This window comes from Haliotis rufescens, unplaced genomic scaffold (assembly GCF_023055435.1).
Source record: "Haliotis rufescens isolate VD_foot unplaced genomic scaffold, xgHalRufe1.0.p SCAF_3, whole genome shotgun sequence".
Lineage (NCBI taxonomy): Eukaryota > Metazoa > Mollusca > Gastropoda > Lepetellida > Haliotidae > Haliotis > Haliotis rufescens.
The window spans coordinates 16,544,483-16,561,334 of record NW_025964001.1 but is presented as its reverse complement, the minus strand read 5'-3'; the positions used below and the strand labels follow the sequence as shown (position 1 = coordinate 16,561,334).

The 16,852-nt window shown below is 40.0% G+C and overlaps 1 protein-coding gene across 1 annotated transcript; it reads left to right on the top strand.

Annotated features, from left to right (window-relative positions):
• The first annotated feature begins 34 nt into the window (after positions 1-34).
• LOC124111957 (F-box only protein 11-like) lies at positions 35-16,202 on the top strand. The gene is made up of 18 exons (XM_046471880.2): positions 35-239; positions 903-1,100; positions 3,728-3,872; positions 5,000-5,129; positions 5,721-5,801; positions 6,044-6,286; positions 6,995-7,106; positions 7,243-7,349; positions 7,945-8,082; positions 9,084-9,301; positions 9,937-10,022; positions 10,135-10,229; positions 10,650-10,772; positions 11,207-11,292; positions 12,027-12,247; positions 13,219-13,437; positions 14,701-14,809; positions 15,294-16,202. The coding sequence occupies exons 1-18, from the start codon at positions 143-145 to the stop codon at positions 15,520-15,522; spliced, it is 2,637 nt and encodes an 878-aa protein (XP_046327836.1). The 5' UTR covers positions 35-142; the 3' UTR covers positions 15,523-16,202.
• The last annotated feature ends 650 nt before the right edge of the window (positions 16,203-16,852 follow it).

The following is a 16,852-nucleotide window of genomic DNA, read 5'->3' as shown; positions in this document are numbered from 1 at the left end:
ATCACGTGGGCCCAACGGGTCGGTTTCATTCGCTTTCGGTCCAGTGTGATAAAATAGAACAATTCAATATGGCTTCTCATGGATGATTCTTTCTTTTCAACTGGAATCTATTTAAACAATATAAACTGTAAATCAGCTTATTATGTCCAACCCTTCGGTCCGTTCCACTAGGCTTAATGCCAGGAAGCGCCGAAAGAAGGCAAAATCGAAGCCAGTGCAACGGAAAAGGCGAAGTGCTGGTACGTAATGTTTGCTGTCTGAAAGTCATTGTCACAGTCTCGCATTTCTGAGTGTCTCCATGGACTTGTAGGCAGACGGCTTTATTGATGTTAGCTGTGTGTCTTTCCGCAACATTTGATGCACCTAGTTTCATTATAGGCCTATATGTATGATATTGGATATCTCGAATGGAAGTTTATCATATTACTTTGTATAACGAATTTAGCAGCATGTACACAAACGGTTTTACTCGGAAGGATCAACCTTTTGACCCCATCCATCCATTTGTGCATTTTGGATTACATGTACCGTTTTAGTTGCACAGCATAGTTTTAGTTTAGAATATTTATGGCACACACGATTTGCTTGTAGACACATTTTCCTGCAGTGCAGATAATAATCTATTTTGAAGAAAGGACTGGACTTTGCAAATTACTATGCGACCAGACCTATACCATGTATGTTGGATAAATAATAGTCATTGTGGAATATTATAAAACATCCTCTCTATATGGCATTAGAAGAATAGGAAAGAGGGACAGAGCGCTATGGATAATTCACCAGAAACCTCAATATTGATTATTACAACTAGTATGCATGGAGGGTCCATGATCTCGTCATTGTCTCTGCTGAGTTGGCAAATAGTTATGTGAGGGATTTTCTTATTTATTACCAATTTGCAGACACAGACATTCTGGAAGAAGCTCAGGTGATTCAAGCTGGACCAAGTGGTAGTAACAGCAATGGTGGCAAATACAACTTACGTCGAAGACGAGCTACTGATTTACAAACAAAGGAAGAAAAGAAGGAAACCAAGCCAGTAGTTCCCGTAAAACGACGGCGGAAACTAGCAGCTGTTAATCCTGCACTAGTTCCCACTGGTGAGTATTATTTTAATTAATCATAATGATCATCATGGGCAGTGGTCCACTTTACTTGACGTAGCTGCCAATAATCTTGTTGGATTCACCTGATCTAAGTAAGCTCACCTTTACAGCGTTAACCCTTGTGTCCTTTTCAATATCTTAGGGTTGTTTGTGTTTTACAAGTTTACAATATTTCATATTTACTATTTTAGCCCCATGATTCCCTTATTATATTGATGGGGAGGGGTGGGGCACTCATTATAAAGCATACAAATAGTGCACCTGCAGGATTAGAAATTGATTGGAAGTCTTCTAATCTGAGACCAGAACCATGAAGATCTGCAAATCTTTGCAAATTAGTAGAATAATAAATTAATTTCTAATCCCTATCTGGTCAATTGCATGATCCATGTTGTGCTTCAGACACCCTAACTGGCAATCTCATTAAAATCAGATCTTGGTTCTTGCTACTGCTAAACAAATATCTGAGGACATCCCATTACATGTCATATCAGAACGATCTTTCGCGAACTTTGACTGATCAGCAATCAGAAAGCCATTTTATGGAGCTACATGGCACTAGTTCAGGGTTCACTCCAGGAAATTTCTGACATGGGCCCTTATCTGTAAATTTTAAATATTCCAGAGGTACACCCATACTTTCCCATACAGAATGCTAAAATGACCCATTGCCTTTGAAAATTAGGGCCTTTTTTCAAATTTAGGGGCTAAAAGCAGAAGGCCCCATCCTAAAATTATCCCTGCTAGTTTCAAGCTGGCGACTTCCATTCCAGATGCCGTTTTGAAAACTAATTTGACAAAAAGCATTCTGGAATGTCTAATAGATGTTCAAAATGAAAGGTTGTTCTAACATGACCCATAATGACATGTCCTCAGATCATTGTTTAGGGGTAGCAAGAACTAACGTCTAATTTTAATGAGATTGCTGTCAATTGAGACTTGGCACAATTTCCTCATTGCACAAATCCATACAAAAACTACAATAGCTTTCAAATTTACTAAATGGTATTTTTATTATGTCCGTGATCCATGGGCATGATGTCATAGGTTCTATCATTGTTTTTAGCACTTGTATGCAGCATTTTACTAAGTTATTTAAGTTCTTCTCCATGATACCCTTGGGGGCGACCAGGTTAAGATAGGTATTCATCAACCATTGCTTGTTGTAGACTCATCATAATGGATCAGGTGATCAGACTTGGAGACTTGTTTGATTGTCAGACTCTGATGACATGGGACGTTCATAATATTTAAAACAATCACTTGTGTGCCTGATTTATACTCAATTATTTTTAAAATGTTCAAACCGAACATAAATTATTCCTCATGGCTGTTAATTTATTACCCTGTTGGGATTCCAGATCAGCATTAGTACCAAGTACCATGCTTATGTTAGTATAGTTAAGAGCTGACAGAAATGAAAAGGGGGTCAGACTGACTTTGTGTGTCAGTGTGACCCAGTGGCTTGATCTTTGTTCATGCAGTCAGCCACTGGTGAACATGGTCCAGATTCTATCATTGATAATCGATTGTGAGATTGCTGGAATGTTGCTGACTGCAGTGTCAACAACATTCACTTACTCAGCCGTAGCGATTTACAATATTGTATAAATATTTCACACTATTTGGTGCAGATAATACCTAAGACTTAAGTAGCAGAGGTTCCCTTTTCACCAAAGGATGAGTGTCATCATGCTGATCTATTATTAATGCTCTACTCATTTACCAAATATTTATACCCAATTCATATACACACACTGATACAGTGTTCAAAATTAAAGGCGGTCCTTGAGGTTTGCTGATATACTGTTTGAATCTTGGTATGCCTTCCATTTCTAAATTTGGCATTTGGGTTATGACAAGGACTCCTTGACATACATGCTTAATTTTGAACACTGATGTATAATTTGTCTCTCAATACTGTAGCATTACATTGTATGAACAACAGACACAAATACACATTAAGGTCCAGGTTAGAATTGATCTTCAGCAACCCATGCTTGTCTTAAGAGGCGACTAACAGGATTGGGCGGTCAGGTTCGGTGGATATCATCGTATCCCAATTGCGTATGTCGATGCTCATGTCAGTCACTGGATTGTCTTGTCCAGACTGGAGATATAAGCGGTATGGTGACATCACTGCCGAAGCTATGGTGAGGAATGGGTCCATGGTATTCATCAGTATAGAATGGTGATATGATACACTGGTACATCGACTAGATCTCACAAAGACCTTGTCCGAGGTAGTAAACACATTTGTGCTCTTTGTTCCGCTTGTTTAACACTGCACTCAGCAATATTCAAGCTATATGACGGCAGTCTGTAAATAACAAAACTTAGCACAAAATGTTTTATGCACATGGCATTAGTTTCAATGGTTTTCAGCATTGTGCTCAAACCAAAGTTATGGTGACAATAGTCCTAAGTATTTATCATATCAAAAGAGAGATATAATATACTGAATAATGGGGGATGTTGTAAGATATACACAGGCTATGGTATATGATAAAAATGAACTTAACCATTTAAACGGGTGATTGCAATGATTATGTTGTGATAATGTGATGATCATGTATTACTAGATGTAGTTGATTATTAAGCCTAATCGTTGTGTGCGCCAGGTGGTGTGGGAGCCAAATACCTCCAGGAGGACCTGCCTGATGAAGTGTTACTGAAGATATTTTCCTACCTGCTAGAGCTGGATCTCTGTGTTGCGGCACAGGTGTGTCGTCGCTTCAGGGACATTGCCAATGATCTGGAACTTTGGTAAGTAGCTTGGCCTACTGTAAGAGAGACAAAGGGATTTATTTAGGATTCCTTACTAAACATGCTAAATGTCCATGTTAGGGGATTTCAAATTGGGAATCTTTATTGTCATTTGCTTAAGACTTGTGGCTTCATACTGGCCTATGCCCAGGTCTAGATAAATCGCTAAGAGCCTGTCAGTTTACCTGTCGTACACTTTTTTCCTCATTAGGTTTGAATGGTTCAACAAAGTATTAGGTCTTTACTAAGCGTTCTTTACTAAACTGACTTGCTGTATTCTTTTTGTGTGTTTTCGTCAGTGTTATGGGAATACTGTTGAAGATAAACCCATGCATTTGTTTAGTTTGGACAATTATGAAGTACAGTAGAACACGGATATAGCGAACAAACGGATACAACGAACAAACGGATACAACGAACTGTTAAAAAATCCCCGATTTATCTCCTATGTAATATCATATAAAATTTACGTAAATAACAAACTCTCTACAGTGAAGTAACGGATACAGCGAACTGATATCTGATCACTGACAAGCCCATTTACCGCTAATTAGTGACGTGTATAGCGAACTGAGAAATTGGCTGTATGCAATCAGCGGTGACAATCGCCACGAATCAACACAATCAGTGGTGACGGATCAACCTTGCCAAACTTGCATTGTGTTAATCTTACCTGTACATGTAATCTTGTCTGTAAAACAAACATTAAACATATAAATTTTATGACATTGTGTCCAAGTGTCAGTTCACTTGCATATGCTATCATTGCAGGCAAAAGTAAGAGGAATTTCATAACAATGTTCGAAAAATTTATGAATTTAAAGTTTTTAAATGAATGTTATAAAATGTTATCAATTGAATGCTATGAAGTGATCACTGTTAATACAAATCAATGCTGCAATTACGTGTCTTGTGTTTTGTTTTATCCAAGATGGCGGACGTTTCCAAGCGAAAACGGATATAACGAACTGATTTCTCTTGTCCCTTAAAGTTTGTTGTATCCATGTTCTACTGTATTTGTTTTCCAAATATGTACATTTGAGTCCAATTGATAGAGTCGGATAAACTTTGCTTACCAACTGTCAACATCATCTTTGGTGGCACTTTATGTTGAATCTTTCTTACAGGAAAAATTTATACCAAGATGTCTTTGAGTATGATAATCCCTTGCTCAACCCTGAACCAAGAGTCTTCAAGTTTATCAACCCAACTGATTCCGAGTATGAGAACTCCTGGAGAGAGAGCTTTAAACAACTGGTCAGTATTCATCAGTTGCTAATGCTATATATATAACCTGTCAGTGTAATACTGTATACTGACGACCTGTGAAGATCCCCTGTAGATAGCTCATAGACAACCTATGCTGGCCGTAAAAGGTGACTATTCTTGTCGTAAGAGGCGACTAATGGGATAGGGTGGTCAGCTGACTTGGTTGATGCATGTCGTCGTATCCCAATTGCATGGATCGATGCTCGTGATGTCACCATTGGATTGTCAAGTCCAGACTCAATTATTTACAGACCGCCATCATATATTTGAAATATATCTGAGTGCGGCATTAAACAACAAACAAACAAAGTGTATACTGACATTTCTATACATTTATGATGTCAGTACTATTTATGTTATTATCATGAAAATGTAAGGTTGATTATTGTACTTTTTGTACATGTGTGTCTTCTTGCTCATACTTGTCCTTCCTCACCTTCATCAGTAGATTTCTCTCCTCACAGACTGTCCTTGTACAATGTTATGCTAGTACCACTCATGCTAATAGACTGATAGAAGTACAACTGGAGACACATGGCTAAAGCAGTGAGGATCTGTCATTTTATTTTGCTTTCACAGTATCGTGGCTTCCATGTACGACCTGGTTATGCGTCTCTCTACAACCCACGGGGGAAACGGTTAAAAGGAAGAAATCTCATGGTAGGTACACTCTGTCTGACATAATGAAGATGCTGATAACAAGTGAAGCATTGGGTGATTATTGTTTGCTGCTGAGTGTTAATCTGTCCCTGATCATGTTGATAGGGTAGTGGTTTTATGTTAAAAACATGATGACACGTATGGAAAATATTTAAGGCCTCACTAAGCATGTTAAAATGATGTACTTGTCTTTGAAATGTCATGGTCACGCTGCTGACAGTTGCACTGTTCATCTGTTTCAGTGTTTTGAATGTATAGAGCAGGCGTACAGTTACGTGGACACAGAGGAGGTGGAGAACCCTCTCATCTTTGTTCACTCTGGTCTGTACCAGGGGGAGTTCCTCCTCATCGATATCTCAGTGTCAATCATTGGAGCCGCTCCAGGGAACGTCATGGATCATGTGATAATTGAGCGGGAGAGTGAATCAACAGTCATGTTTGTTGACGGTGCTAAGGGAGCGTATCTTGGATACCTCACGTTGAAGGTTAGTGTGAGTCTGGAGATGCTGTGGAATCCTGTGTTCCAAATTAAGCAAGAAAGTCAAGGTGTTCTTGTCACCGCTCAAATGTTAATACTACAGGATTTAGTGGGGTAGCTGGATTAAAGAAACCACAATGACTGCCCTTACTTAACACTGCTGTTTATCTTTGTGCTTTGATATTTCAATCATCTAGACTAAGAACCTTCTCGACCAAATTATCTTAATGTTAACTTTCAACAGTATTGGTGCTAACATTGTTTGTGGGATAGGGTTGTGATAAAGAAGTAACAGATTTTGAAACAGATTAATGTAACAATGGGTCTGGTTTGGAACACAGAAGAAAACATGAACTAGTTTATATGCAAATTTCCAGCTGTAATCAGTCATGTGACTTTAAGGTCTGGATTAATAATGCTCCAGTTAAATGATGCAGGTAGTAAAGAAAGTGTCAATGGGTACCGTACATGTAGGAAAGAGCTGAACTTACTTTATGACTTTTGATGGCACAAAGAAGGCGGGACATTTTTGTTCAAGGGGAGGTAATTTGGATTATCTCCCCTTAGTAGTATCGAAACTGCCTCTGTAAATATCCAGAGTTATGACTACTGTGAATGCAAAATTCCCATTTGTAATTTGAATGAGATTATTTATTCCGATTCATGTACATTATCTTATTAAGGTGATAAAACTGTTGTAATTATTCACTTCAAGTTCACACCCGACATCACCTCATCCGTACCCCACCATCGGCATTACTCACTGGAGATAGCTGAGAACTGTACACCTACTGTCGACCACTGTCGCATCAAGAGCACATCTGTCGGTAAGATCAGTCATTATACGAATTTGTCAGAAGTGTCTACTTAGAGATGTGGAAAGCCGCTCTTCTGTTTGATAACAAACGTGGTGTTACAACTCGAAACATGTTGGAAGTATAATGTGCTGGTGTTACCTTTCAGTGGGAGCTGCAGTTTGTGTGTCTGGCTCTGGGTCGGACCCGACAATCAAACACTGTTTAATCAAGGACTGTGAGAATGTTGGCCTCTACATCACGGACTATGCTCAGGTGAGTGAGTGCATGTGAAGAGTAAGCCACCACCACTGATGAGGAGTGAGTGGTTACAATGTGTCATCTGAATTATAGTGCCCGTGTCATGTCCCTACAGCATTGCCTGGACTCCATGTACAGGATGGGATTATGTAAAACAACTCCTTCACGTTCACTCTCCCTGTGATTATTTGTGACAGTGCATTGATACATAAATGTCACGTTGCTATACAACGCTTTGCAGACAGAACTATTTGTGAGATCTAGCAAGTATTATGCTCAGTGAGAATCAGTTAAAGTTTTGGCGCTGCACTCAGCAATATTCCATCTGTATGATGGCAGTCTGTAAATGAGCAACTCGAGACCAGACAAACCAGTGATTGATATTATGAGCAATGATAAATGGGCTAGGATGATACACAAATTAATCAGGTCACCAAGCCTGATCACCAGATCCATTAAGTATCTACTCACCTGTTTAAACCTGGAACTCACTAGGGGAGCTTTCATACACTTTCATGTACACTTATATTGAAGAGACCCTTGAAGTTATTGTACGTTTTGACAAAAGGTATTAACAAGCCAATTAACAGTAACACCTCATGTATTGCAGGGTGTTTATGAGGACAATGAGATCAGTGGCAATGCTCTGGCTGGTATCTGGGTCAAGAACCATTCCAACCCCATCATGCGCAGAAACCACATACATCATGGACGGGATGTCGGAGTGTTCACCTTCGATAACGGCTTGGTAAGTACTAGCAGATGACTTCTTTCAGTCTTGGGTCCATGTGTCAAGATAAATATTTTTCATTTTGGCCTATTATAGTATTGATTATAGTATGAATTTGGAGGACCTTAGGTGATCAACACCAGCCAGTAGAGCTGTATTTTGCCTGACATCTCGCGATACGATATGTATGGCGATACCGACTGATGATACCACTGGTGGCATGATACACCACAATACATAGTAAGAAATGATGAAATCACTGAAATACAACTCGAAAACTCTTGCTTCATACTGAGATGTGTTGACTGCTCGCCACAATCTGCATACAATTTTTTTCCAAACCCCAAATTTGCCAGAACTGATGACTAATGTGGCAGATGCGTCCACTCTTACCACCACATCCTCATGTTCTGTCATGCTTATAGGCGGTGCTATGCTGATTCCGCCATTAAGGGAGCTAATCCCATCCGTTTCTTTTCCATTTATAGCATATCATGAGCTCAAAACTGACGATTCAAGTATCGTGTGTACCTAAGTATTGATTACGTCGTTGGTATTGGTGAATCGTTACAGCCCTGCCAGTTTCATTTGAATTTTCCTTTGTGGGACATAATGGGTACTTTTGACCTGTTAAGATCCGGGGTAGAATAGGTCTTCAGCAACCTATGCTTGCAGTAATAGGCGACTATGCTTGTCCTAAGAAGCGATAGCAGGATTTGCTGACTTGGTTGATGTAAGACAATTGTATCCCAATTGTCTTGATTGTCGCTCATGATGTCAATCACTGGCTTATCTTGTCCAGACTTGATTATTTGCAGACCGCCTTCATATAGCTTAAACATTGCTGAGTGGGGCATTAAACAACAAACAGACAAACAATAATTGGTACATTTCAGAATATCCTCAAAATGTTTTCTTTGTACATATTTGTTAGCTCTACAGTGGATACACACAATATGTTTATCTCCTAACTCACTCACTCACTCAAACTGGTCACCACATGAGGACTTTCTCTTTAGGGTTACTTTGATTCCTGTGATATCCACAACAACCGCATTGCTGGCTTTGAGGTGAAGGCAGGGGCCAACCCCACGGTTGTACGCTGTGAGATCCATCATGGCCAAACTGGGGGCATCTACGTACATGAAAATGGCAGGGGGCAGTTCATCGAGAACAAAATACACTCCAACAACTTCGCTGGAGTGTGGATCACATCCAACAGTGATCCTACAATAAGGTAAGGCTTCAAGGGAGAGTAAAAAGTCTAGTTTGAAATATCCACAAGTGTGTAATGGTAAATGTGATCGTAATGGAACTTTCCATGGCGTGTCATCCGTCTATGTTTGTGTCTTCATTTTACTTCTCCAAGTCTGAAGAAGAAACACACCTGAAACCGTCCCTAGATAATGGTCAGTTTGGTCAATTTTGTATTATGTTATTTGTGGCCATTAGTTTCCTTTCAATCAGGTATTTAAAAGAAATTTGGTGTGTGTCCACTGTGCAGTGTTTACCGTGGAGAGTTGTGTCCCTTAGGGCTGCCAGAATCCTGTGTTAAAATAGCAGATTTTCTTTGATTGTGATTCTTAATATGTGAGCCCCATATGGATAGCTATGATCTTAGGTTTTACCAGAGTGGTAATCATGTAAAACCTGCATCTCTTTGGTCTTTCTTCCCATTGTGGCACATTAAGCTGTGTGGGGAGCCAAACAGGAACTTTTCTACTAGGCTGCAGCTTTCCGATTTTTATTTGTTTCCCTTTTTTAACAAAACTAGTTTGGGGCGGGTGAGCTACAGAGCTCATAGCTGTATTCATGTTTTTTATCTTGTGTTAAATGAAGATCCTTGTGCAATAAGCTTCTTTCTTTTTTCAGAAAAAATGAAATCTACAATGGGCATCAGGGTGGTGTGTACATATTTGGGGATGGACGAGGGCTTATAGAACACAACAATATTTATGGTAAGTCGACAGAAAATAACATTTTAGCATGCACTTGGAAAAGAAATAACTAGAAAATACTGTATTGCTCTTTATGGTAATTAAGTAAATGATGCTGATAATTTTCTTCCAGGCAATGCTCTGGCTGGTATCCAGATTCGAACTAACAGCAACCCGATTGTAAGACACAACAAGATCCATCATGGCCAACATGGTGGAATATATGTGGTAAGTCTTCTGCTTGAACTGGGAGTGGAAAACGGATCTCGGTATCCAGGGCCCTGTTTCACAAAAGCTTTTTAGCACTAAGACCATTTTGTCAAACTGGGCCCTGTGTTTCAACACTTTAGTATATATACTCATTAAAGTTTATATAAACTACAACAATAAGTTGAATTGTTGAAATATAATTGGAGAAAAGAACAGCTTACTGCATTGTAGTTTGTGTTGTAGTGGTGCTTTGTTAAACAAAATATATGTAATATTGTTAAGAAATAAGGAAAATCTTTGAGTTTTTCTGCTGTTGTATCTTAAATAAAGAACCATTACATGTTGAAACATTAGTGCTAAGGGTCCCTTGACACTCATCCTTATTTTCCAACACTGTTTGTCTATCCATTTGTTGACGGTGGCTTGTTGTATTACCAGCATGAGAAAGGTCAAGGTCTGATTGAGGAGAATGAGGTGTATGCCAACACTTTGGCCGGTGTGTGGATCACGACAGGCAGTACCCCCGTGCTGCGCCGCAACAGAATACACAGCGGCAAACAGGTGCACTATTATTATTTCTGGCTGTTTTATTTCTGAAGGTTAATTTAAGAGGTTAAGGTTATGTTTGATAAGTATTTTCCAAAGGTTCAAACGTTATTAACAATCTGCTGGTCCGCGACTAGTAAAATTCATTAAGGACCAGTGACATTTCCCTAAGTACTACCCTTCACCATACGGTAGATGGAATTTTTATGGACCTCTGAAAATAATAAGTATTTCTAACCCTGTGTCCCAAACTTTGTTGCCATTTGATAAACATGATAAATGTGGCATAAATGGATGGTAGGTATGTTATGTCACATTGAAGTATATGTGTACTCTTGTATTACCATACACAAAATACGCTGGGAAAAACATATGATGAGGGTTGACAAAAAGACTCTGGTATTTAGATGTAGATGTTGACTTTAACCACCCCATGTTATCTGTTCCAGGTGGGAGTGTACTTCTATGACAATGGGCATGGTGTGTTAGAGGACAATGATATCTTCAACCATTTGTACTCAGGAGTACAGATAAGGTTTGTTCTTGCCTGTATATTACATCAGTCAATTTTCATTTGTCATACTCCATGGGGATGTAGGGTTAGAATAGGTCCCCACTGGGCTATGTTGTCATACAATGTGACTTGATGGATCAGTTGGTCATGTCCAGTTGACATGTTCTAGATGAAGACCAGTTAATTTTGACCCCAACCTTAAAGGGTGGGGGTATATAGTTGTACCAAGGAATTCCGTCTGTCCTTCCAAGGACATTTAATGTGTGCGACCTATAACTTGAAAACTACTGCATAGATTCTTTTCAAAATTGGTGGACATTTTTGTACCAATAGGAGAAATGCAATGTGAAGTTTGTTTTTAATATTTGGATTTTCAGAAAAATACAGCTATTTTCGTTTTTTAATTTAGAATGTTTTACTTTAACATTTGTGCGACCTATAACAAAAAAAAACTACCCCGTGTATTCTTTTCAAATTTAGAGAACAGTTTCCATACTAATAGAAGAGGTGCAGTGCAAAGTTTGGTTTTGATATGTAGATATTCTGAGCAAATATGAAATTTTTGCATGTTTTGAGCGTAGAAGTTTGTTTTACTTTACTTCAAAATTTGTGAAACCTATAACTTGAGAACTACTTCATGGCTTCTTTTCCAATAAGGAACACTTTCTTTACTAATGGGAGAGGTGCGGTGCAAAGGCTAATTTTGAATTATGATTATATTATGATCTACAAATTGTTGTGAATTATCTGTCTAGGACTGGGAGTAACCCACTGATTCGCCGCAACAAGATTTGGGGAGGCCAGAATGGTGGCATCTTGGTGTACAACAGCGGGCTGGGGATGATAGAGAACAACGAGATCTTTGACAATGCCATGGCAGGCATCTGGATCAAGACCGACAGCAACCCAGTGCTACGCCACAACAAGATACATGATGGTCGAGATGGAGGGATCTGTATCTTCAATGGCGGGAAAGGTGTGTTGGATAAGTCTGAGAATACTGAGATAATGTAACGTTTTTTATATTCCCTGGTAGATGTCGGGTTAGTAAAGGTCAACCGGGTGATGTCCCTAGCGATCTATGCTGGTTGTAAGAGGTGTCTTAGGGGATCAGGTGGTCAGACAACGTGACTTGCATGTCATTGTATCCCAATGAAATATATTGTTGCTCATGATTTCAATCACCGGATTGTGTGGCCCAGCTTTGTTTGAAGGCCACCGTCATAGCTGGTGTACAGCCGAGTGTGGCATTAAAAACAAACAATATCATGCACGTATCATAACTTCAAAAAAAGTCCAGATAGACTTTTATGAATACTAGTGCCCTAGAACATCTATTCAGTGCTTGTTGTGGTCCAGATTTCACTTGAGTGTATGCATCTGTCCTGTCCTTTGTGTATATGTCCAGGGAAGCATAGGTTCTTGTATTCCTCAAGCTGTCTGTGAATGGTGAATTGTTGGCACATGCTGATAGTGACCATCTGGTTAGACTAGGCAGTAGTCTTGGTGTTTCCTCATGCCCTCTTACTTATGTGGATCACCCCATGCTTGTCGACTATCACCTATTAATGAGAGTTGTATAGCCACAATGTGTAATCTGACTGATTGTGTATCCAGCCTGGCTTGTGTTTTCAGTCTCTGGTTTGCCTGGTCCAGACTTGATTATTTATAGGATACTGTGATGTGGCTGAAAAATGTGGACTGAGGCATAAAACGACACTCACACATATCCTATGATTTGGGTAGTAGGGTATGGTAGCTTTCTTGAGCATCACTTGAAGACCCAGGTTTTATTCCGTTAGGGTTTCAATGTGGCCATTCTGTGTGTCCACTTGATATTGCAGTAATATTTACAAAAGAGGCAAAAAAACACTTAAGATTATAAAATAATAAATAGAAGGCATGTCGATTCTAGAACCATGATGAATACCAACTTTCTGATGGCAGGGATCTTGGAAGAGAATGATATCTTCCGCAACGCCCAGGCTGGCGTCCTCATCAGTACACAGAGCCATCCTATCTTGCGAAGGAACCGTATCTTTGACGGGCAGGCAGCAGGTGTCGAAATAACAAATAATGCCACAGCCACACTAGAAGAGAACAAGATCTTTAACAATAAATTTGGAGGCCTGTGTCTTGCCAGTGGAGTCAACCCCAAACTGAAAGGTAAAGAAATCAGTGTTCAAATTAGGTACAGTGATACAACTGGGTGCTAGCCCACCTAGCTAGCTATGGTTAAGGGTACCGTATTCACCCTGTTAAGAGATCTTCTCAAGTAAGTGTTCTGTGACCAACTACTTGATGGATCTGTAAGTAGTCTTTAGAAGAACCCCTTAAATAAGACCGAAAATTTACTTGACAGTTCATATTTTCTTGGGTATATAACCAGGGCTTGATTTAGCTATATAAAACATGCATAAGTGCAACCTTTTATACACATATGGTAAATAAACCTTTGAGGAATTGAGTGTGTTCAAAGATCGATTTTGTGTGGACAAGTAAGGGTTAGTCAGACTTGCACTTGGTACATTTAGACATGAATACTAGGTAGCATTTTTCAAATTTGTCATGCTTTGTCAGGCTGTGGGTACTTCAAGAATGTTCCTATTACATTTTACAGCAATGCATCAATAATTTGTGACTCTGGCAGCAGACCGGCCTGTTTCAACTTATTTGATAATTTGATGGGAGCAGGGTGCAACCTGGTTTTGTTTGATGTCCTTGTATATGTTGACTGTTCTAGCTGGTAAACATGGTCAGTGTTTCAGGTTAAGTTGCAGCCCTGTAAGCATAAAAGTCAAAGTGTTCTTTCCATACCCAGGTGACAATTTAGTGGTCTCAGTTAATGCAATAACAGCAAAACTGAAGGGCCTCAGGTATCCAGTAATTTCAAATACTGTACTGCTGCCATTGCTGGGCTTGCCTTCAGAAGTATATGTTGGATAGTATCACAGTGTTTAAATCTTTCATTATATAGAGAGGCATGGTTTCTTGTGAAATTCAGAGGAATGATCAATATTATTACCATGTGTATTCCTGAATATTGTTAGCAGGATTCATGTATGCATTTACTTGTTTCATTGTTTTTCAATTGTTGGAAGTCATAGCTGTCTTCTTCACAGTGTAATACATGACTTGCATATGATTGGTCCCCTGCAACCTTACTTAGAGTCAACGGAATGGATGGGGTTGTTGATTCTGTGCCATGTTGCATATAACATCAATCATAGGTTTGTCTGGTCCAGACTCAATTACTTTCATGATCATTCCACCATATTTCTGGAAATATTGCTGAGAGTGGCCTTAAATAAAAAACTAAGAGAGGAATTACATTTGTTTAAACCTCTGGGGATGTGTCAACTGGGGAGTTACTTGGGATCAGATAATTACTTGAGAGTGAAGCTTCTTCATCTGTGGTATGTGCTTCAGACAACAACATCAGCGGCAACCACAACATGGTGGAGAAAGCTGTGGGTGCCGGCCAGTGTCTCTACAAGATCTCCAGCTATACAAGCTTTCCCATGCATGACTTCTACAGGTAAAGTAGTGCTGGTTTCAATAAACTCACTCAACTGAGCTGTATTGATCAGTATTAAGGTGTTCTGAGGACACCCTCATGACTTAGACTTGAACTACTATTGTTTCTTGATGTAACAGGCACCCACAGTTAAATGAAATCTTGAAATCTTCAAATGGTTTCTTTTGTGTAAGAACTGTATTTGCCAAGTCACACTCATTATTTCACCTCTGACCACCATTATGTGATGTTTGTCTTCAAGTGGACCCAGGGGTCGTGGGGTAGCCTAGTGCTTAAAGCATTCACTTGTCACGCTGAAGACCTGGGTTTGATTCTCCACATGGGTACAATGTGTGAAGCTCATTTATTAAATTGCTAAAGGTGGCGTGAAACCTTACTCAAGTGGACCAAATGTTTAAAATTAAATCACTTTATGTCAGCTTGGATGATGGGAGTAGTCAAATGTCAGGTTGATCGTTTACGGAATATTTCTCGTGTTTTGCAGATGTCGGACATGTAACACAACGGAGAGGAATGCTATTTGTGTGAACTGTATCAAAACCTGCCATGCCGGTCATGAGGTAGAGTTTATACGTCACGACCGTTTTTTCTGTGACTGTGGAGCAGGGACCCTGAATAACCAGTGTCAGCTTCAGGGGGAGCCCACGCAGGACACAGACACTCTCTACGACTCGGCTGCACCCATGGAGTCACACACACTCCGAGTCAATTGATGTGGGTCCCCTGCTGGGCTAGTTGTCGGTTTCCTGCAGCCACTGTGTGGCTGACTGGGTCCCATTCATGGGAGTCGCATCCAGGGTATCTCCTCACAAGCTTGGAAGTCTTCACAAGGATTATTGTCAAGATGATACCATGCCTTGAAGAGGTGTGTTGCTCGCCCTGTTTGGCCTTTTGAAGGTTTTGTGGGCATTACAGTGTAGGAGCATGATATGTGTCGACGTTGTTGAGGCAGCCGGTGTCTCACGGAGAACATTGTGAGGTGATCCTTGGTATGGCTAATGGAAGAGAGGGCATCTACTCTGTCCTAGCTAGAAGCTCAACATCTTCTCTGACTATGCAGTCAGATGTATCGTTGTATGAACCTACGCCTATATTCATGGCCTTTTTTATGATGTCCAAAACATATGCATCAAAATCTGCAACCAAAGACTTGTTTTGTATATATATCTACAATATTTATGCTTGAATGTGCTGTTTTATGTTACCGGATGACTGTACATACTGATCTGTAGAGTTTTGTTGTCCCCTCTGTTGTGATGAAACCAAGTCTGTTAAACATGACCGTTACCTCAGTTCTTCCACACAATTCAGGCCAGTCGAAAAGGATGGGGAGGGGGGGAGGAGAGGACGAAAGGGAAACAGGGGAAGGCCACCAGGAGGTAATACTATAGGATGGGGGTCTTAGTTAATTGGGGAGGGGAGGGGGGGGGGAGAGAGTATGGGGTGAGAGGGGCTGGTTGGTTATGGGTTTAAAAGTTGGTGCAAGAAATAAGTTGGGGAGAGATGGGGTCTTTCTTTGGAATTTGGGTGAGGGGGTGCGTGAGGGCATTGGGTTATGGGGTATTTACTTCATGCCGAAAAGGCATGCTATATTTATATGTTATACTCTGTTAGTTTTGCAGTTTTATATGCACATTTCTGAGGTCTGTTGGATGGGTTCACCGCCTTAATGTGTAGCAATGTTGATTCAATGTTCATTTCGGAAGCAATTCACCTCATATGAAGAATGAAAGATAGTTTGTTTGAATGAGTGTTGATATGTATGTTGATCAGGTAGACGTGGTCGTCACCGTGGCAGTGTATGTGTATATCAGTGTATTCACACACCGCACTGCCATAAGCACAGGCAATGTCCAAAGATGACAAGGAAATCAAATTCCACCAAACTCCCTAACATTAGCCATATGATGGATCAGCTCTTTACAAACACCATGCTCAACATGGTGCCAGGATGATCCTTATACCGCTAGCGCTACAGAGACACTTCACACTGGATGGAGATTGTGATTAGTCGGACACCAATGTGGGGCCTCAAGAGGGTAG